Below are 22,894 nucleotides of genomic sequence, written 5' to 3' on the forward strand. Positions count from 1 at the left end.
TTCTCCTGAAAACCTCAGCAGCTCAGAATGCAAAGATGTTGGGGGACAAGCCAAAGGAGTGTTTACTGTGGGGTCATGGGGGTCACTGGGGGGCAGGTCTGCGATCCCAGGGGAGACAGGAGGGGAGGCAGTTAATTTGCAGGACCCGGGGCCGCGCACGGACTAGTTTGCTGGCCGGGAGCGAGGGGCTGAGGGATGCAGACAGGAGCTGGCCCTGCTGGGTCCCACACTGAGCCACCGACCCTCACCCACAGGGATCCATCACTGGCCCCTGTGTCCGCTCAGGCCCTGTCCTCCCCGCCCCTGCGGCCTTGGGTCAGGCTGCTCATCTATTTTGTTTATTTTTTGCTTTGTTTTTTAAAAATATATTTAATTGATTTTTTTACAGAGAGGAAGGGAGAGGGATAGAGAGTTAGAAACACCGATGAGAGAGAAACATCAATCAGCTGCCTCCTGCACACCCCCTACTGGGGATGTGCCCGCAACCAAGGTACATGCCCTCGACCGGAATCGAACCTGGGACCTTTCAGTCCGCAGGCCGACCCGGTGGTCGGCAAACTCATTAGTCCACAGAGCCAAATATCAACAGCACAACGACTGAAATTTCTTTTGAGAGACAAATTTTTTCAACTTAAACGTCTTCTAATGCCACTTCTTCAAAATAGACTCGCCCAAGGCCGTGGTATTTTGTGGAAGAGCCACACTCAAGGGGCCAAAGAGGCGCATGTGGCTCGAGAGCCGCGGTTTGCCGACCACGGCTCTATCCACTCAGCCAAACCGGTTAGGGCAGGCCGCTCGTTTATATTCCCATCCTTGGGGCAGGTGTAGCTCCTGAATGAGCAGGGTGCACAGCCCTGACGCCTCCTAGGCAAGGTCACCAGGGCCCTGGGTCCCGTTTGAGGGAGTGAGGGGGGTGAGGGGGGTGCACTGGTGTCCCAGACAGCTCAGCAGGAAGCAGCCATTCACCCCGCAGCCCAGCCAGAGACTCAAAGGGGCCAGCCTCAGGGCCCCTGGAGAGGGCGGCGCTGGGTTTGTGTCTCTCCAGGGCTCCCGGGACCTTAACTTCCCTCGGCGCCGACTCGCCCAGCCTGGCCTGGGGGGAATCGGCGCCCACCCGAGGCCTGGCGTGTCCTGGCCGTCGGGTCACAGGACAAAGCCCGCAGCCCGCCCTTCCGTGTGGGTCTGGAAAGATGCTGCGGGGGGACCATCTCCCCGATCAATGTCAGGATATCCCCTCCTCCCGGTTGTAAAGAAAGGCCTCCCTCGGGAAGTTCCAGCCTCCTGTTTACTCCCGCCACCTGCCCCGGCGGACGAGGGGGGCCGGCCGTCCTCTCCCGCACCCAGCCTGCTTCCTGCCGACCCCGGCAGCCGCGTCCAGGCCGGGCTTTGTCCCAGGGGGTGAGGGGGGACGCCATGGGCCTTCAGCCTGGGAGCGAGCGGGGCGGAGGGGTCCCAGGAGAAAGGCCTGCGGGCGGGGTGGCGAGAAGGCAGGGCCCGCCCGCGGTGGGCAGCTCCTTGCCCGGGGAAGCCTCTGGACCCTCACAGACGGTGTGCACAGACGGCAGCGCCCTCGCCTCGTCCGTGGACCCCAGCCTCTGCGCTTGACGGAAACCCAAACAAGAAACTGACGGACCCGCTGGGCCCCCCCAGCCGGGTGCCCCAGGCACACCTGCCTGCCAGGTGCTGGCTCACGGCCTGGCACCCCTCCCTCCACCTCGCCCCACCTTGGACACAGCAGAGGCCAACCCCGCCGCCCCCAGTGGGGCATCGCACAGGCTGCCACCAACAGCCAGCCTCCTGCACCAGCAGACGCCGGCCCCCACCACAAACTCGTCACCGAGACAGGCCGCAGGCCGCGGGCCTGAAAGACCTACCTCCTTCTCTGCCGCCGACCTTGACCCTCGGAGCCTCGCCTGCTCACTCCGTTTCCAGCTGGACAGCCAAACTCTCCCGCTCAGCATTCAACCCTTGGCGTCTCCGTCTTTATTTTCGCGTTAACGACCCTTTGCGCACAGGACAAACAACGCTGCCTCCGAATATAACGGGTCCTGAGCATCATTAAGCCGCAAACTGGCCTCAGCTGGGCGCGTGGGCTCAGCCCCACCCACGTGCAGCCCCAGCCTCCCGGAGGCAGGCGGGCCGGCAGGTGCGAACCTAACTCAGGTTTTTTCCCTTAAGATCCGACTCCCCTGGCCTCTCCTTGGCGAGTCAGGCCTCCAAACGCCCTCCCATCGTGAAGGGGGACGGAGAGCCCAGGCCCAGCCCTGCAGGCTGTGTGAACTCCAGCTGAACCTGGGTCTCAAGGATGTCATTCCCCAGCGCCTGTGGCCAGGTGGCCTAATGAGTGTTTCCTGACTTTTCTGCTCCTCAGTGTTCGCATCCATAAAATAGGGAGAATATTGCTGACTTCTTACCGAAGGTTGTTAAGGGATCCACTGGCTCATAAATGAAAAGGGGCTAATTACATAGATCCGTGGTCGGCAAACCGCGGCTCGCGAGCCACATGCGGCTCTTTGGCCCCTTGAGTGTGGCTCTCCCACAAAATACCACGGCCTGGGCGAGTCTATTCTGAAGAAGTGGCGTTAGAAGAAGTTAAGTTTAAAAAACTTGGCTCTCAAAAGAAATTTCAATCGTTGTCCTGTTGGTATTTGGCTCTGTTGACTAATGAGTTTGCCGACCACTGGACTAGACTAAATGTTACCGTGTAGTTGGAAGCTGTGAGGATTAGGCAATTGTGGCATATTGTGTGCAAAGGGGTAAAGAGTATATGACAGTGGTCGGCAAACTCATTAGTCAACAGAGCGGCAAGCCGCGGCGGCTCGCGAGCCGAGGTTTGCCGACCACTGATATAGATCACAGGCAATACTCAGCGCTCCTTCCACTTTTCCTGCTTCTCTTTCCCATGCGTCTCGTACACACCTTGATCACAGCACACACCTCCATTACAGGCCACACTTCGATTCCAGCATGGAGACTGACCTGTGTCATTGGATGATTTTCTTACGTTAAAAATGTTTAAAGCAAATAAAGTTAAAATCGCATCGAATAAAGAGCACATACACAATGGGAAATTACTCCCTCCTTAGTCACTAGTCATTAGAATCTACACATGGATGGCAGGCGAATCAAGGGGAATTCAGCTCCAGTCCGCAGAGGGAGCCTCTGCTAAAAGTTTTGTCTGACTCGTCCTAAACATTTTTATTTGCAACCCTTTCCCCCACTTCCTTCTGCACCGTGGGCATCTCTCCACGCAGCTAAGCAACGCCTGCATCATTTTTTAAGGGCGATGCAAAGCACTCCGTGGTTTTATTTAACCGGGGGTCTGTTGGTGGACGTGACCTCTGTTTCAAATTCTCGCCACGAGCATCCCCACACATGTATTTGGCGCCCGCGTGCTATCACCGCTAGAGGAAAGGTCCTTAAACACGGGGCTCTTGTGTCACACACTAGAAACATTCACAACTGTTGTCAGGAGCTGACGTTCCGAAATACTGTGCTGATTTTCTCTCATCCAAACGGCCTCTTTCCCCCACGTCCTCTCCGACGTTGGGCGCCATCGATCTTTAAAATTCTGGCCAACCCGATGGCTTGAGTGAGTCATCCAGCGAATAGATGGCCCATTTGTAAGCCTCCGCCGGTGAAGTGCCCTTTTCCATCATCCGCCCGTTTTTCTGCTGGGTTTCCTTCTCTTTTAGTCCTGGATGAGAGAGATATCGATCCTTCGTTATAGGTGTCGTAAAGGTATTGTTTCTTCCAGGCAGCATTTATTTTTTATTTTTTAGAGAGAGAAGGAAGGAGAGAGGGAGAGAAATATCAACGAGAGAAACATCCAACGGCTGCCTCCTGCACGCCCCCTACTGGGGGTAGAGCCCACAACCCGGGCATGTGCCCTGACCAGAATCCAACCGGTGCGTGGGACGTGGCTCCACCGACTGAGCCACACCGGCCAGGGCTGCAGTCATTTGTTTTTTCAGGTTATTTTGTTTACTACTCTGGGCTCTTGGAAGGCAGGATGGGGGGCCGGCTCCCAGCGCTTCCTGTTGTGTAAATGAGCGAACCTACACCTGGATGGCAGGCGAATCAAGGGCAGGCAGTGTCTGCGTAAGTAAAACCTCTACGTCAGAGGCCTTTAAAATACACTGTATATTCTGGAAAATCTCAATTGTGTCTGTTTTCTGAAAGTTACATCTCCAGTTCATTTCAGTAAAAACCACTAGGGAGCTTGGGTTTCCCGTTTCAATTCCTGAGACCCTTAAAAATGAATGTGAAATCGATATTAGGTGGCCGTATGCAGATGGATAAACAGCAAATAAAACACTAGGAAAATACGTGTCTACCTCGAATAAGAACTAAATAAAGATGAACAGGCTGATGAATATTTGTATCATAAGAGTGGTCATATAGACTGTTAAATGAAGATAATGTCAAGAAATCATCAATCGTTTTAAAAACGACTTAATCATGGTCGGTTTATATCATGGGGGGGAAATACACCTGGACTCCTAGGTTGGCACATGTCAATTGAGTGATCAAGTTAACTACCTTAACCTCGATTTCATCATCTGTAGATAGAGGAAAAGTGTCTGCTCAGACTACTTTAACCATCTAGCCATCCTTCCATCCATTCTTTCATCCATTCACTCATTCATTCATTCCTTCACAACTTACTAGCTCACATCTTATAGTGTAGGTTGATTGCATTTAAACGAGGGTGTATGTGAAGGTGACTTGTAAGCTACAAACAAATACTCTACAACCATAATACGAAGGATAATCCTAAAAACGTTTTGCTCTGAAAGCTGGCGGAGGGAACAGCTCCGTGGTACCCGAGAATACAATGTATGAGAACATGGACACATGCAGCTCATTTAAAACACTGTGGTGGTCACAGTGAGACAGACTCGGAGAAGATAAAGCTCTTATTATATTGAAATGTTTGCACAAATGTACACACTGAAAACATGTATGTACCCACATTTCTATACTGTAGAATACACACAATAGTTGCAATAGAGGCAAGTATGTAGATAGCAAATGACAATGGTTTGTGAAGAGTGTGACAGTGGTAGCTACAATATAGTATCTACCGTCTCATCTCATTCAACCCTTGCAACTCGGTGAGGTAGGTGTCCCCAACGTTAGGTTATAGATGAGGAAACTGAGCGAGTAGAAAGGGCTGGTCTTGCTTTTCAACCTAGGTCTTTGTTTTTTAAACTCCAGAATCCCTGATTTTTTTTTAAGGACTTGCTGCTTCATAACGGGGCAATTCTAAAATGCAGATTATTTGAAGCATAATTTCAACTTTTTAAAAAATATATATTTTATTGATTTTTTTTTTTTACAGAGAGGAAGGGAGAGGGATAGAGAGTTAGAAACATCGATGAGAGAGAAACATTGATCAGCTGCCTCCTGCACACCCCCCACTGGGGAAGTGCCCGCAACCAAGGTGCATGCCCTTGACCAGAATCGAACCTGGGACCCTTCAGTCCACAGGCCGACGCTCTATCCACCAAGCCAAACCGGTTAGGACTAATTTCAACTTTTTAAAAAGGTCTTCGTTGTACAATGACAGGCTTTGGGAATCCCTTTTTCTCAGAGGGCATCAAGCTTGCTTTTTCAGGGCTAGAGTCTTCTTGAAGGTTCTGTGTCGTCGTAAGCCCTCGTCCGGGACCTGAATGCAATGGGCAGTCCTTCAGTCGAGTTTTGTAACTTCGGCGTCTGCTCTCCAGGACTTCGTCTAGCGAGGAAGACGGATGATCCATCACAACACGGGATGACGGATGCGGATGGTGCACCCCGGTGTTGGGGTGACTCTAACGGGCTGTGGAGTTTGACCACGTGAGGTCACCTGGAGTTCCCTCCAGGATGGCCCAAACTGCTTACAAAGATGGATCAGACTGGTTGGCCCTGAACCCAAATATGACATCAGAACACAGAGAGCGTAAGACCTGCCCTCCACTTCCGGAGTGGCTCCAGACGCGTTCTCCCAGCCCGTGGGGTTTGTAGCCATCGACGCCCAGGTGAGGAAAACCACAGCTCTTGCTCTCAGGACCGGATCTGTGCCTTCTGGGTTTCTGAAGGATTTAGAGGATTTAGCGGATTTAGTGGAGAGGGAGAGAAATATCAACGAGAGAAACATCCAACGGCTGCCTCCTGCACGCCCCCTACTGGGGGTAGAGCCCACAACCACGTTTTGTCTCGAAGTTGGCTTTTTAACCTCTGCTCACTCTCTGATGGTAACGTGTAGATGTCTAGCTAAGTGCTGTGTATTCACTATGATTGGAAATGTCCCCCTGTGTGCCAGTCAGAGCCCAGGGTTCTTCTTCTTATTATTATTTTAAAATATACTTTTATTGATTTCAGAGAGGAAGGGAGAGGGAGAGAAACATCAGTGATGAGAGAGAATCATTGATCGGCTGCCTCCTGCACGCCCCCTACTGGGGATCGAGCCCACAACCCAGGCATGTGCCCTTGACCGGAATCAAACCCGGGACCCTTCAGTCCACAGGCCGATGCTCTAACCACTTAGCTAAACCAGCTAGGGCTCAGGGTTCTTTTCAGGTCCTTTTCAGAATAGGGTAAAAATTCAAGTTGGGATCTTATTCAACGATCCAAGATTGTTTAGCATCTACCTCTTCCCATCCGATCTATCCCACTAATCACAAACACACTATTCAGAAAACTGAAGGTGAAGAGATCAGACTGCAGAAAAGGACAGACACTGGTGAACTTCAACCTGAGTGAGGATGCCGCCCGAGATTGGCTGGTTTCCCAAAGCCTTCTCTCAGATCTCTGCACGGAAAGCAATTTTGCTGGAGGGAGTTGGTAAGCCTGCGGCGTTACTCCACATCCCGCCTTCCTGGCCACGTGGGATGTCGCTGGCCAGCGGCCGGAGTGCTGAGGACCGGAAGTGTCCCTGCAGACCAGGCAGCTTCCGCGGCCGAACAGCGGCCCTCGTGGGAGCGAAGAGCATCCAACGAAGATCACAGCTACGTCTGCTTAAAAATAGATGCTGTGGTATTATTCTCAGCTAGTCCTTCAACATCTGGTAGAGATCTGCCTAGCCCTAGAGAGCGCCAGTCCTGCTGGGACCGTTCCTTATCGGTGAGATTTGTACGGGTCACATTATGCTGCCAAAAATACTGCACTGACGTCGTGTTGTAAACTCCGGAGGTTTGATTTCTTAGGCAGGCAAATAGCCTCCTTGTAATCTCGTTTAGATTATTGATTTACTTAGCAAATCCCTTCTCCTTTAAATAGTGGAAATCGAAAGTCCAGATCACTGACCAAAAGGGTCCAATTAGTGGGTAGAGGTTGAGCGAATTATCCTGATTGTCACTTTGTCTCAAGTTCAAACCAGCTCCTTTGTAAGAATCTTACTAGTTAAAACAACAAAGCTCTTGCTGAAAATGACCTGCCCTTCCTTCATTGTTCAGGAAGATGTAGTTACAGTACAGAAAGTTATGTGAAAAAAATAATGATAAACGTCGAAGTCTGGCTATTCCAGTTGGTTTGAGTATATGAAGTGTAACTTGATTCACTGTAATTGTCACAGGGTCGGGGATATCACAGAGTCATTACTAATAAGCAACAAGTCAAGAAATGGATTGCATTTTAGGGGTCTGGGGAGGACGGGGGAGGTGCTGACTGGTGTTTCAAATGTTGGCTTCAACCCCCTCTGAGGAAGATGTATGCTCTACAGAGACGCTCTTAATCCGGCCATTGACTTATCTTCTTTAAAAATATATATATATTGTTGATTTCAGAGGGGAAGGGAAAGGGAGAGAGAGAGAAAACATCAATGATGAGAGAGAATCATTGATCGGCTGCCTCCTGCACATCCCACACTGGGGATGGAGCCTGCAACCTGAGCACGTGCCCTGACTGGGAATCGAGCTGTGACCTCCCGGTTCCTACGTCGATGCTCAACCACTGAGCCACGCTGGCAGGAGTGACTTATCTTCTTATTCAAGATTAAAATTCTACGGGCCTCAAGGTGGCCTAAAAGACACTCTTGAAGAATGTCCATTCTAGGAGGACCCCTTTTTTGTACGACTGAAGGTAGGACATCAGTGCTTTTTTCCCCTGCCCGCCCTGCAATTAGAACAGCACTCTCGCGCCGAAACCGGTTTTGGCTCAGTGGATAGAGCGTTGGCCCGCGGACTCAAGGGTCCTGGGTTCGATTCCGGTCAAGGCATGTACCTTGGTTGCGGGCACATCCCCCGTAGGGGTTGTGCAAGAGGCAGCTGATCGATGTTTCTCTCTCATCGATGTTTCTAGCTCTCTATCCCTCTCTCTTCCTCTCTGTAAAAAAATCAATAAAATATATTAAAAAAGAAAAAAAAAAAAAACAGCACTCTCGCATCCCATGCTCAGGAAGGTCTGCCGATTAGCAAGCTGCGACCTAGCTGGCCGGCGTGTGGTCACGCTCATGCTGCAACCGAGGGCTCAGGGAAGTCCAGGGAAACGGTGTTGATCCGGTCACTTGGCGCGTTGTTCTTGGGTGTGCACACTAGTTTCTTAAGCTCAAGAAAAGAGACACACACAAAATCCACACAAAAAATCCAGAATCAGGGCAGTTAAAACACTGTCAAGAGCAAAAGGTACAAGATTCTGCTAGTCAACTACGGATATTCATGCCTTATCTCTTTTTCTTTTTAAATATATTTTATTGATTTTTCTCAGAGAGGAAGGGAGAGGGAGAGGGAGAGAGAGTCAGAAACATCGATGAGAGAGAAACATTGATCAGCTGCCTCCTGCACACCCCCTGCTGGGGATGTGCCCGCAACCAAGGTACATGCCCTTGACCGAAATCGAACCTGGGACCCCTCAGTCCGCAGGTCGACGCTCTATCCACTGAGCCAAACTGGTTAGGGCGTCTCTTTTTCTATTTAATGCAAAGATATAAAACCTCTTAGTGTATAAAAATCAAACATTAATGAAAGTGGCCGTTTTAACAACAAAAAACCACATCATCGATTACATGGATTAGTGTAGCAACTGGAGATAAACGAAATGCCAGCAAGCACTATGGAAAAATCCTCGGTGCAGTAAAGAATATTTGAACATGATAGTTACCTCTGCATTAAAAAAAAAAAAAAACCCTCATAATTTCAATAAATTTCTACTCTCATGGCTATGTCTGAATCCAATGAGAAGCAACCTCAATTGAGCCCTTGAGTTATTTTAACCTAGGCTCCATTTGTTTCTTCTCACGTGACCCTCCTCTTTTAAGAGAAAAGACAGCTGTTTTCAAAGTCATTGTTTCCTCATGTTTCCTTCAGAAACGGTCCTAACTGCTGGTGGAGAGATGGTTTCCATGTGAACCAACGTGAATCAGGAACATTTAATCGTCCGTAAGACCCCATTTGTAAAACGACTCTTCCTATTACCCGTGACACAAAGTTTCAAAAGTTAGAGTGACTGAGGCTGGGGCATATATTATTGCGGTGGGATTTAATATCGGAGCAGCTCAGCGTAACTTTGAAGAAGATTGTCTTGGGGGGATGTGCATTTCACGGCAATTACATGCAAGGGGAAGCGGGGTAGCTTCTTTCCAACAATACACCCCGCTCTGGGCCCAGCCCACTTCCCAACCAGCCGGGGATTAAAAGGTGAGCTTGCAGGGAAGTCAGGAACGACTTTGGTCACGGGGACCCCAAGCTCAAAGGCATGTCCTCGGAACAGCCTGTAACTCCTTCACTAAGCAAATACCCTCCAAGTTACACACATTTCACAGTGAAGGGTCCCTTTCCTCTTATAATTTAATCTATTATCTTTGATTAAATTCTCTAGGACAATGCAGTTAGAAATAGTGATACTGCGCTGCCCAGTGACAAGGAATTAACGTCCCAGAAATATTCAAGTAAACGCTGGAAAGCTACCTAGAAGCGTGGTTTGGTGGAGGTGGCTTGGAGTCAGAGCACCATGAGATCCCTTGCAACTCTTTTTTGAAAGCCCCGAATAACATGCAGATCTAATTTGGAAAACTATTCCTAGAAAATAACAAATGTAACTTTTTTTTTTTTGGTGGGGGGGGGGGGGAAGTGGTATTTAGAAGTATCTCCACCCGTTTTCTTCAGAGGACCAACCTGGAGGCAGGATGCCGAGGGTTAGACTTCCTGAATTCGGCGGAAGGAGCTCTACTCCGTGGTGTGCAATCAAATGTCCTGACTTCGGACACCCACAGGCACCAGAAGAGGCCACCAGGCAAACGGGGTTCCCGGAGAACGGAAACTTCTAGGTAACTCACACTCCGCTCTGGCTCACTGCTAGGGGAGACCCTTATTTTTCAAACCGGATTTAGATGTAAAACAACTGGGTTTTTTGAAAACATAAACCAGATCCTCCACCACGTCTCAGATATGGGTCCGGCCGTTCACACGGAATACCCAGTCTCCCGGGGCCTTTAACAAAGTGAGACCTCCTTCCTGCACATGTGGGCTCCGTTTCCCCTTCAAAGGAACAATCGAGGCGCCGTTCGGAACTCAGGGTTTAATACTGCATTTATTAAAGTGTTTTTATTAACAGACTTTCGCCAGAAAGTTCCGCGTGTGCTGAGACAGCGGGCACGGCGGCCTCGAAGGCGGGCGCCCGGCAGTGCGCGGACCCGCACCGCGCCCGCGCCGTCCTGCCGCAGCCCTGGGGGCGGTTCGGGCAGGCCCCGCGACCGGCCTCCCCCACGAAATGGTTCAACAGGAATTTCGGTTCGTTCGGGTGTAAACGTTCCGAGTTCACGGGGCCGCCGGTCTGTGACGGGCAGGGCTGGGCGCCCCTCTCCGCCCGGTCGGGCTGCCCCGCGGCCCCGGCGTCCTGGTCCGCGGCCCCCGCCCCGCCCACCGCGGTCCCCGGGTCCCCGTGTGCACCGGGCCCCCTTTGGCTCTCCTCAGGGTCACCTGCTTTCCGCGAGGACCCCGCGCTCCTGCGGACCAGCGCTGCCGGCTCCTCGAGGCCCTGCGGGCCGTGCCCGCCGCCCCTGCCCGCCGCGTCCTGGGCCTGCGGGTGCTGCGGGTGGAGGAAGCAGCTCGGCGGCACGGGACCCGGCACTGCGGGGGGGTGCGCTCTGGCCTGCAGGCAGGGGCAGTGGTGGGCGTGCGGGACGGGGTGCGGCCCGGGCACAGGAGCCACGCCGTTCTGCACGTGCACGAAGCCGCCGGCAGCGCGGGCACACGGGTGGCACGGGCAGTCGCCCATCTGCTGGCAGGAGGGTGGCCCGTACTGCAAACGTCTGTAGGCATTGGGGCAGCTGCAGCTCTGACCCAGAGAGAGGAAGTGGCGCACGGCGCGCTGGTCCAGCGCCGGCTGCAACAAGGCAGAGCCTGGCTCGCTCCCGGCGCTCTGGCCCAGCTCGCCGGGGTACGCTGCGGGCACGGGCCGCCCCGCACCCTTGGCCGGGCCGCCGAGAAACTCGGGGCAGACGTGGGTCTCTTCGTAAGCGGCCTTCTCAGAGGCGGGGCGGCTGGGGGACGCCAGAGGCTCCAACTCGTAGAACTCGTGCTCAGCGCCGGACTTCGGGCCCCGCGGACCCACCTGGTAGGCGCTCGCGCCGTGCGCTTTGCTCGGTCCCTTGTCCGGCGGCCTGGCGGGCAGGCGGCGGGAGAAGGCGCCGCACTGCAGCTTCCCGGGCAGCGGGATCTGCCCGCAGGCGCCCTGCGGCCCGAGGCAGCGGCACAGGCACTGGAAGAAGAAGGTGGCGAAGGCCCAGCTGACGCACATGATGAGCATCATGAAGGTGCCCAGCTGGGTGTAGGCCAGGACGGTGGACGGCATCATCATGGCCCCGGCCACGAAGGTGGTGAGGGCGGCCATGGCGATGGCGGAGCCCATGCGGCTCAGGGAGAAGACCACCTTCCCCTCCCGGTCGGCGTCCGGGGCCAGGCGGTAGGCCACCCCGTAGTGGACGGCGAAGTCCACCGACAGGCCCACCGCCACCGAGATGGTGACGGACTCCAACACGTTCAGCTCCCAGCCCAGCAGGACGAGGGAGCCGACCGTCACAGATATGGTGCCGGCGATGGACACGATGGCGTAGAGGCTGATGATCACGTTCCAGGTGGTGAGCAGCATCACGCTGAAGGCCACGGCCACGGACAGCCCCATGGCGACCAGGGTGCCGTCCGAGAGGCTGTCCTGCAGGTCGTAGAACTCCAGGTTGCTGACGAACCAGCCGTTGCCCAGGCCCTCGGGGGCCGAGCTCAGCTCGCGGGAGATCCACGCGTCCACCTCCCCGTAGAACTGGTGCATCTTCTCGTAGGCCAGCGTGAAGAGGTAGGTGCTCGGGAACTCCAGGACCACCGCCCGGATGGTGTCGTTGATGTCGAAGCGGGGCCCCGGGGTCTTGCTGTCCAGGTGGTACCCCGTGCTGCGCTCCAGCTCCATGATGGCCCGCTTGATGCACAGCTCGAAGACCTCCTGCTTGTAGGGGAAGCTCCAGCGGCTGCAGCAGGGGTACAGGGCCGGCTCGTCGCAGTCCTGGTTCTCCATCCAGCGCTTGAAGGTCTCGATGAAGCAGCTGGTGAAGTCCTGCTCGTCCGTCTGGTAGAAGAACGTCTGGTTCCGCAGCTTTTGGCAGAAGTGCAGGATCCAGACCTGGGACGCGGGGCTGGCGATGTTGAAGCTGCTGTCCAGGGTCAGCTTGCCTTTGCTCTTGGGGTTCAGCGGGTTGCCGTTGTCCTCGGGGGACACCCCCCAGATCACCGTGATGGGCATGTGCAGCTCCTCGCCGTGGTGGACGCGCTCGAACATGAAGAGCTTCTTGTACTCGGCGTCGTAGCGCTCGAAAGGGTGCGACGACCGGAACACCTGGAACTCGGCCAGCTCCAAGGAGGGCAGCTTCATCTTGGGGTTCACGCACACGATGTAGGCGCCCCCCACGGTCAGGGCGAGGAACCAGAAGAGCCAGAGGTAGCGGAACTTGATGACGATGCAGGGCAAGACCTTCTCGAAGAAGATGCGCGACGCCTCGGAGACGGCAAACAGCGCCCTGTGGCCCGCCCGGCACGCCGCCGCCCAGCAGCTCTTGTGGGGGTACGCCTGCGGCTGGGGCTTCCGGAAGCAGGGGAACATGTTGAGGAGGTACCGCTCGTGCAGCACGACCACGGCGGGCAGCCACGTGACCATCAGCAGGTAATTGACCAGGATGGCGGTGCCCGCGTACACCCCGAAGCAGCGGATGGCCGTGATGTTGCTCACGTAGTTGGCGTAGAAGGCGGCGGCCGTGGTGAAGCTGGTGACGAACATGGAGAGGGCGGCGTGCTGCAGGGTGACGCCCACCGTCTCGGCGGTGTCGGCCTGGGGCCGGTCGAACTTGGTGTGGTTCCAGACGTCGCACAGGACGAAGGCGTCGTCGGCCCCGACCCCCACCAGGATGATGAGCGCCGTGAGGTTCATGAAGGGGAAGAACTCGAAGTTGAACACCACGCGGTAGAGGAAGTAGGAGACGATCAGGGAGCTGATGATGGCGAACATGGTCATGAGCGTGATGAACACGGACCGGGTGTAGACGCACATGACGAGCAGGACGATGGCGATGGCGATGGCGGGGTACACGGTGTCCATCAGCAGGTAGTCCTGGAACAGGCTGTGCTTGATCCCGAACTCGATGCCGGTGACGGTGGTGACGCCGTCGGACGCGTTCCAGTGCTCGAAGTTGTCCAGGTAGATGCGCATCATGCTCTCGCCCTTCTCGGTGGGCGAGAAGAGCATGCTGTACTTGAGGGCGGGCGCGGGGTGGTCGGCCGCCCTGGGGGCCATGAAGTCCTTGTCCACCAGGTAGTGCAGGATCTGGTAGACGGCGTTGTACTTGGTGCACTTGCGCGGCACGTGGGCGCACTTGAGCTGGTCCTTCCGCCGGGCCGCCGCGTCCCAGCAGTCGGGCTCCAGCGTGCCGTTCTGGTAGTGCTTGGCGCAGGCGCGGAGCAGCTTCAGCGTGTGGGTCACGTCCCGCTCCACGATCTTCTGACAGGACGACCGGTTGTTCAGGATGGCGATGTAGTTGCCCAGCGTCCAGCTGGGGCAGCAGGAGGCGGCCGTGGTCCTCTGGCAGAGGTCGCTGAACTGGGGGTGCGCCCTGATCTGCAGAGACAGACACACGGAGGACTGGCGTTTAAAAACAGGGTCGCTCACCGGGGCAGCATGGCTCAGAGGTTGAGCATCGACCTATGAACCAGGAGGTCACGGCTCGATTCCCGGTCAGGGCACAGGCCCGGGTTGCGGGCTCGGTTCCCAGTGTGGGGCGTGCAGGAGGCATCTGATCCATGATTCTCTCTCATTGTTGATATTTCTCTCTCTCTCTCTCTCCCTTCCTCTCTGAAATCAATAAAGACATATTTAAAATAAATAAATAGGACGGGTTGCTCAAAGGTCTGGGTTAAGGTGGCCTCGAGGGCCAGGGAGTTACAGAAGGTAAACAGCCATCCCCGGTGTGAATGCCGAGTGTGACTTCCCCCCAGAGCCCTGCTGTGGCCAAGTCCTCGCTAGGCTCCTTTCTCTGGTTGGGGATGACAGGCAAGTGTGAAACAACTTCAACCAGGCTGGTGTGGTCTCAGAAAGGGGAGGAAATTAACACCTCTTCGGTAAACAAGCCTTTTCAAAGTCCCTCTAAAAAGCAATAAGGTGGAAAGGCTGAGAGAGTTCTGCATGCACACCTACCGGATCAGTTAAGAGGACAACGGTCCAACTGATTCATGACACAAATCTGTGGCTTTGCCCCAGATTTCTGGTTATCAGTGTGAAATGTTGGGTGATGAAGGTATATTGGCTCAATCAACCTGGCTGGAAGCAACATGCCATCCCCTAGAAACTGTCAGTGAATCAGGAAGCAAGTGGCTGGGGTGGCTCAGCTGGCTGGGCCTCGCCCTGTGCACCTAAAGGCTCAACTCCAGGTCGGGACACATCCCCCCAGCTGGCAGGGAGCTGGGAGGGGGCGTGCAGGAGGCAGCCAACCATGGTTTGTGCTCATCGATGTTTCTCTCCCTCTCCCTCTTTCTCTAAAAAAATCAATAAAAAATCTCTTTAAAACAATTTTTTAAAAAAGCGACTGTTGATATCAGAAACGCTGATGACAAAGATGCATGAAAGCCCTGGAGTGAAACTGTTTCCTGAAATATATACACTCACAGGGGTGGGCAAAAGTAGGTTTAAATATAGTTGTACCAAGAAATAACACAGCAATCAATCATACAGGAATATAAACTCTTGTGTTCTGCATACTCACAACTGTGAACCTACGTTTGCCCTGGGATAGATCTGATTTTGAATGAACATGTACAGTTAATACCGTAAATAAGAGAGAGTTTAAGGATTTCCTCCGCATCCTTGAACGTTTACGCTGAACCCCGGGGAGAATGTCCTCTCTCGCACACAGGGCCCTGCTGCCTGGTGGTACAGGGGTGGCGACCCAGGTTCCGCGGACGGCACTTCCTCTAGGCCACGCTTCCCGGAGGAGGCTTTTCTGCTGACGGCTGTTCTGGTTACAGAAAACGGGAAAGTTGTCCCAGCGCCAAGCCTGGCACTGCCGATTCACGCGGAGGCCCGCGCCCGTCCACGGTCTCCGAAGCCTGGAAAGGCCACGCGTGGCTCCTCCTCCCCCGAGGGAGAACAGGAAACAGCCCCTCCCGGGAGCCCGAGCAGACTCCTCTCCGAAGCACCAGAGCGAGAGAGACGACCCACTTCTCACGGCCCCGAGTCTCACTTGCCAAAGGCTGTTCCAGGGAGGAAACGCCGAAGTTCAAGAAGGGTGTGAGCGCCCGGCAGGCCGGCGTGGCTCAGTGATTAAGGGTCGACCTAGGAACCAGGAGATCACGGTTCGATTCCTGGTCAGGGCAAATGCCCCGCTTACAGGCTCGATCCCCAGTAGGGGGCGTGCAGGAGACAGCCCATCAATGATTCTCTCTCATCATGGATGTTTCTCTCTCTCTCCCTCTCGGAAATCAATAAAAACATATTTAAAAAAAAAAAGGGTGCAAATATTTTTTATTAAACCCATCTTGATCTTTATTCAAGTGGGCTTTACCAATCACGCATGAAATACCTTCTCCAAGTGAAGGACATGTTGGTACAAATCACCTCTTTGGAACTGAAGCTTACCAAAGAACCAAGTCACTCAGAACCTAAGCTGTCAAGATACGCAGTTAAGCTTTTGGGGAGTCAAAAGTTTTATGTGGATTTTTGATAGCACAGAGGGTTGGCACCCCAAACCCCCATGCCGTTCAAGGTCAACTGTACTTTATTGGGACTAAGATAAAATAAATTGGCCATGTACTGGGAACTGCTGAAGTTGGGAGGAATTCTTCTGTTATTCTACTTCTGCATTGGTTTGAAAATTTCCATAAGAAGAAGTTGTTGTTTTTAAGGATACTCTGGCCCTAGCTGGGTTGGCTCAATGGATAGAGCGTCGGCCTGTGGACTAAAGGGTCCCAGGTTCAATTCTGGTCAAGGGCACATGCCTGGGTTGCGAGCTCGATACCCAGTAGGGGCATGCGGGAGGCAACCAATCAATGATTCTCTCTCATCATTGATGTTTCTATCTCTCTCTCCCTCTCCCTTTTTCTCTGAAATCAATAAAAATATATAAAAAAATAAAATAAAGATAATCTGTTGGGGTTAAAAAAAAAAAAGAGCCAAAAAGGCTATCATTCAAGCGTACTAAATTAATGTTTAATTTAACGGAGCCCTCATTTTTAATCTCACTTCCAAAGAGCGATAATTACTTGACATTTCACCAAATAGGATAATTCATATTTAGCTGCTTCCAGGGGAAGACAGTCACATGGGCTGTCAGGGGAAGCAGCTGCCTAGCGGACACCAGGGGACTCCGGGAGAGCACCCTCCGGGCGTCGTGGAAGATACCAGTTCCCTCCCCACAGAGAGAACCCGCAGCTGCTGCACTCGGCCTGGGGAGCTGAGAGGCAAAGCAGCCCCAATGTCTGACCGCTTCCACCGGAGGAAGACAAATCGCACCCATTAGGAAACCCAGGATCTGCTAGAAGGAACCTGTCTGTAGCGGATGAAGTGACCGAACGGAAAGATAAAGGAAGCAGGTTGCCAGCTGAAGCTGGGAAAGCGAACACAGAATCCTGTCCTTGAATAACCTTCACAAATAATAGCAGGGTTGTTGTTTTCCACGAGGGTATCTGATCCAAGGTGAAAATGCTGGACCAGATGAACACTACTTGGACGGCCACTATCAAAAATAAACGCCAGCAGCCTCCGGAGAGGCGATCCCGGTTCCAAGGCGGTGCTGGCGGATGGACCACCTTGCAACACCAGTTTCGAGGGCGCGTGCAGGGTCAGGAATAAGGACAGCGCTGAGACATCGTGACGTGCACTCACCCGGGGCTGGAAGCTGGTGCCTGAGGCCCTGAGCCTAAAGGAATGGAGTACAGGGAACTGCCTACGGTCAGGAGTGAGGCCGTATGGTCCCATCCGCCCTCCGTTCAAAAGAAAAAAAATGTTCCTGACACCTATACCAGATGAATACGGCACAGTGGTCCTTGCCCTCAAGTGGCTCACGAGCGACAGGGAAATCAGACCAGAAACCAGTAATTCTAACTCGGTGTGAGAAGGACCACCGTGTTATGTGCAAGGGTCTGTGTGAAACCTGCAGAAGGGATGCAAGGGCGAGTCTGTGTGTGGACAGCGGCCCTAACTTGGTGGTGCGATTCAGCCAGGTAACACTCGGTTATACACTGAGTGGCCAGATTATTATGATCTCTGAATGCATAATAATCTAGCCACTCAGACATATATATATATATATATATATATATATATATATATATATGTATATGTTAGAGGACCAGTGCATGAATTCGTGCATGGGTGGGGTCTGGCCAGCCTGGCCAGGGGGAGGGGACATGGGCAGTTAGCTGGCCTGCCTGCTGGTCGAACTCCTGGTCGAGGGGACAATTTGCATATTAGCCTTTTATTATATAGGATATACACTGAGTGGCCAGATTATTATACGTTCAGAGATCATAATAATCTGTCTACTCAGTGTATATTACCCTGTGGGGCTTGGCAAGCAGGTATGTCTTCATGCAGAAGACATAGATTTCTGCCATATTTTGGGGAAAAGAGTTCATACGGATGATTTCACAATCCTTGACATTTATAAAAACAGGAACGGGGTGAGTGAGAGCGATTTCTTGTAACTCGTGAGCACCGTAACTCTTAGTTGGAGGCATTCGCAAATTGGCTGCTGTCGAAAGCCATGCTGCTTATGTGGCTGCAACGTGTCCCTGCACAGTCCCTGGTTAGACAGCAGCAGGGTGGGGCTGGCTTAAAATAGCGGGTAAAGGAAGACGAGAGAAAAAGGAGGCGGCAGCAGAGTTTTAAATAATACCTTCACTTGCAAAACTAGCGGCTGAGTTGGAGCTATTTTAAGAGGCTGAGAAAAAGCTAAAGGGAAGCAAGTCAGCCCCTAATCCCAGGTTCTAGTAACTGCTGGCCGCTCCTCCCCACGTGACCCCGGGCCTGTGACTGAACAACTGCAGGGACCCGAGAGAAAAGAAAAGGCGGGGGCGCCGCGGCCTTCCTTAGAATAAGCACTGGCGAGGGCCTAGCTGTCCACGGAAGTTGCCCTGGAAAAGGGGGTCGTAGGCACCGAATTTCAAATCCCTTCTACCAGCTGATCGCCCAGAGTCCCGACTCCGACGATGTGCAGAGACTGAGAGGCAGGGACAGGGTTTCCGGCAGAGACAACACAGAGAAGCACGCTCCCGGCACCAACGACCAACTGCCAGTGGGCCCCGAGGTCAAAGGGCAGGAAAGGAACGGAGAAGATGGGGCGTCAACTGAGGCTCCTGCGAAAGGCTAAGGAACAGACTGTCCGGAGGGAGCTGACAGCTTGGGAACGGGAGGGGGGGGCAGGGCTGTCTGGACTCCGTGTGTCTGGGGCTTGTCATGGGAACGAACGCTGGGGTTGAACTCAGTGTGCTGTCAGCACAGGCAGGCGACAACGGAAGCATCCGGTCCCCCTGGATATGACACTGAGGACCAGATGTTTTCTAGGGTCGACCTACCGACCGTTAAGCTCTTCTGCTCTGTGTCATTTGATGTGTGACCCATTCAACGTGATATTGTTAATATAATCAAGTGCTTAAGTACAATACTAGCATTTGGGGGGAGAGGGCGGAGGGAGATGGCCAGGTAGCCTCGGGACACAGTTTGCTCAAACCACGGCAACAAATAAAAGCCCGAAAAGGGTCCAGAGCTGGGAGACTAAAAAAGGCACAGCAACAATCTGAAATAATCTGAAATCTGACCTGCTAACCAAGAGGTAAGATGCCACTGAATGTCTTATCCCTACGGGAAAGGTTTCCGGTTCTGGGTTCATGGAAGAGTTAGTTAGAGGCTAGAATACAAAGGCACTAGCCATTGGCAAAAATAGCATTTAATTTAACAAGTTAAAATGACAAGCATGCCCTCTGAGGCAGAATTTGGGGACCCCCGTGAATCGTGCTGGTGTGGGTCTGTCACTGGCTGGGCCACTCACTGAGATGCGTGTCTTGGGCGTGTTCCGCACGTTTCACAAGTGGACCACAATGCTTAGGGCAGTGATGGGCAACCTTTTGAGCTTGGTGTGTCAAACTTCGCCAAAAAACTGAGCATAACTCGGGTAGTGTGTCACTTTGAGGAAAAAACATGATTTCGCAAATGTTTCATCCTCAGGAGCAGCAAATGTTTCATCCTCGGCATGTGGCCGCCTCAGCGGCCGCGTGTCATCAGAAATGGCTACGCGTGTCAGTGCTGACACGCGTGTCATAGGTTCGCCATCACTGGCTTAGGGTGTCCTTGCTACGGATTACCAATCTGACCGCACAGCTATCCAATCCTTATTCGGAGCCCAGGGGAGAAAAACACTCCAAGAAGCAGAGTGCACCATCCCTTTATAGTCTGCATTCTGCAAGTGTACTGAAACCACTACAAGGCCACATACTTAGATTTCCTCGCATTCACCTCTTGTAGAAATGCTTCTACTATAACGTGTGCCTGCCTCCAACCTGCTGAGATGGGGTCTATCAACCAGCTAAGGGTCCATACTGTGCCTCTGTGAGCAGGGTCAGAACCTTGCACACACCCTGCTTTTTGATGGAGGCTGTGAGGATCGAGGGGCGGTCCTCGCCTGCCTTACTATCAGGGGGTGCAGGGCATCCTCTAGAAGCAAACTGGTTACCCTATTTCTACGGCTTTCCCCGGACTGTGAATTGCTTTTGGCGGCGGCTGTCAGGGAGGGTACAGACAAGCCTGCTGCTCCCGGCCAGGAAGTGTACAGGATTACGGGGTATGTGTTCTTTCATGTCAAATCTCACCCTCATGTCAAATCTTCCTCCCGTTACTTTCCCTTCGTGTCATTCATTCCACTTTTTTTTATCATGTCCGTTCTGAATGCCTTTTGGTTAGCCACCGATGGATGCTGATTTATCCATCTGCTCTGTCTGAAGACGGGTTATATGTGAAATTGTACTGCTCCCACTCAGGAAAGCTCTGGTGCCTCAGCATTCTGGCTTTTGAGTCTTTGAAGGCATCACGGAATAAGCTGCTAGCTCTAACAGTGACACTTATTCCAGGCCATGGTGCCTCTCTGAGGTTCGTTTGAGTGGGAAATGGCGTCTATAGTAAAACTGAACAAAAATGGGGTATTTCCTGCATTTTGGGAGCATGAGGCACAGGCTGGAGACCTGGCCGGGCTCAAATCCTCCATTTGCCACTTCCCTCCTGTGCGAACTTTCCTCATCTATAAAATGGGCAGTAAGTCCAGCCCGTGGGGCTCAGTGGTTGAGCACTGACCCATGAACCAGGAGGTCATGTTCATGGGCCGATGCTTAGGTTGCGGGCTTGATCTCCAGTAGGGGGTGTGCAGGAGGCAGCCGATTGATGTTTCTCATCATTGACGTTTCTCTCTCTCCCCTCCTCTCTCTGAAACCAATAAAAAATATTTAAAAAATAAATAAAATGGGCACTAATAGTACTTAAGTCATAACACTATGGTGCAGATGAATAATAACTCAATGAATAATGAAATAATTCCTTAGGTGTTTGGGACACGTCCTGGCAGACATCAGCAGCACTCAAGAAACATCAGCTATTAATCAACAGCGTGAATTCAGTCACTACAGCGCCTTCGGGGGAGGAAGATCTAAAGATCAACTGTGAAGGTGGGATAAGGAGAACTAGGAGGTATGGACGGGAAGGAGCTGTTCTCACGCAAGGTGTGAACATCCAGTAACCAGCTTGTACCGGCTATAAGTTCCAAGGTCACCAGCCTCGTGAGTAAGGTAAAGGACGGGGCATGCAGTCTACTCATCGCAGATACTCTACCATCTCCTCCTCCAGGCCTCACTGTCCACAGAGGAAGGTGGAGCCCGTGACAAGGAGAAATACCTTCACAGCTTCCAAATAACGAACTGATCGCTGTGGGGAAGAAGAAAATGCGGCCGACGAAAACCGACCGCTGGGAGGGAACCGCTGTCTGTTTACTGATGGTCTGCGCCTCCGGTCTGTTTGGAGCTGGACAGAGACAAGATGGCACTTGCAGCAAATCCTGATAGCTCAGCCCACGGGGAAGTTCCTTTCAAAAGGTATCAACGCCTCTCAGGAGGAAGAGAGTCAGGAGATCTGGGGCCAACTAGCTAACCTGAACAGCCACGTCCGTTCTCACAATGAGACTGCTGGTCTGGGGGACCTCAGCGTCCTTTCTCCTCGTACCCCATTAAGGAACGCTGTTGTCAGAACAGGCCATTGCCCCGATGGCCAGGCTAGCTCTTAGCATTGCATGCGCTTCCATTTCCAGCGGCACCTTAGGGGGACGTGACGCTAAGAATGCAATGAGTTCCTTCCTGCCTGGTCACTGTGCTTGGACAGGCCCAGGAGTGACATCAGACAGCAGTTTCTACCTGGAGAAACTGCCTCTGAACTCGTGAAACTGACAGCTCTCCCAGGCCCAGGGGCGGCCTTGGCACGCTCTGGCCTGACAGCTTTAGGGCTCCAGGACAGGAAGTGCTGTCTGCCGGCATCCTCTGCCTTCTCAAGAGCACAGTGTGTGGAGGTTACTCTGGCCATTTGCACAGATCCCGCTTTCTAGCCTTGGAGGTCCCTTTCCCCAGCCTGTGCCCTACATTTTCCTTTGAGGCCACAGGGAAATGGCCCCCGATTGCTAGGCAGGCAGCATTCGGCTGTATGATTAAGGTGCTGACAGTTGCCTCAGGGGGAAGCGTGGTGAACAATGAAAGCAGATTAGGAGAGGAAATATGACAAAAGAAGGAAAAGAGTCTTAACTATGTATGATCCTGAAAGGAGAGCTGCTGTGAAAGAATACAAAAGACTGTCAAGGACAAAGAACAGGAGAGCGAAAGAAAAAAGTCCTTTATTAGGGTAGACAGCGTGGGAGGGTGGGGACAGAGACACTTTGATCCTGGGATCTAAGAGACTGCCAATCAGCCTGACTCTGTTTACTCCTCAGCAGGTGAGCCGGCAAGGACTCCCATCCGATCAGACAGGGCTCGGCAGTAAGAGGAGTTTCAAAAACATCGCCTCATGGGTGCCAAACCTATTTCAGTTTCCCTTTACATACCCTTGAATTATCTACATTGCACATCGATTTAATTGCTGGTAAGTTCCATAACGTCTCTCCGCCGGCTGAAGTAAACACTACTCGGGAATAGCGGTCACCTGTGGATATGAAACAAGAAAAGAAACAGGGCTATAAATTATTCATGGATTCATAAGACTGGGCATTCAGAAGCGATTCAAACTGGGAAGCCACATGGACAATTCATTACCGGCAGGGGAGCCCTCCCTTCAACAAATTCCAGGAGAAAATGTTAAAAAAAAAAAAGCAACTCTATGACATTGTCTTCGCTCAAGGCCTTTGTCTACTGTACTCTCTGCACCT

The 22,894-nt window shown here is 52.7% G+C and overlaps 1 protein-coding gene across 1 annotated transcript in view; it reads right to left on the reverse strand.

Moving 5' to 3' along the window:
• Positions 1-10,494: 10,494 nt before the first annotated feature.
• Positions 10,495-22,894, reverse strand: part of DISP1 (dispatched RND transporter family member 1) — a 117,769-nt gene continuing 105,369 nt past the window's right edge. Inside the window, exons 9-10 of the mRNA XM_054712963.1 lie at positions 22,574-22,671; positions 10,495-14,073 (exon numbers count right to left, since the gene is read on the reverse strand). Of these exons, the coding sequence (XP_054568938.1) occupies positions 10,510-14,073; positions 22,574-22,671 (3,662 nt within the window). The 3' untranslated portion in view covers positions 10,495-10,509. The remainder of the gene's footprint in view (positions 14,074-22,573; positions 22,672-22,894) is intronic.

Source organism: Eptesicus fuscus, chromosome 24 (assembly GCF_027574615.1).
Source record: "Eptesicus fuscus isolate TK198812 chromosome 24, DD_ASM_mEF_20220401, whole genome shotgun sequence".
Lineage (NCBI taxonomy): Eukaryota > Metazoa > Chordata > Mammalia > Chiroptera > Vespertilionidae > Eptesicus > Eptesicus fuscus.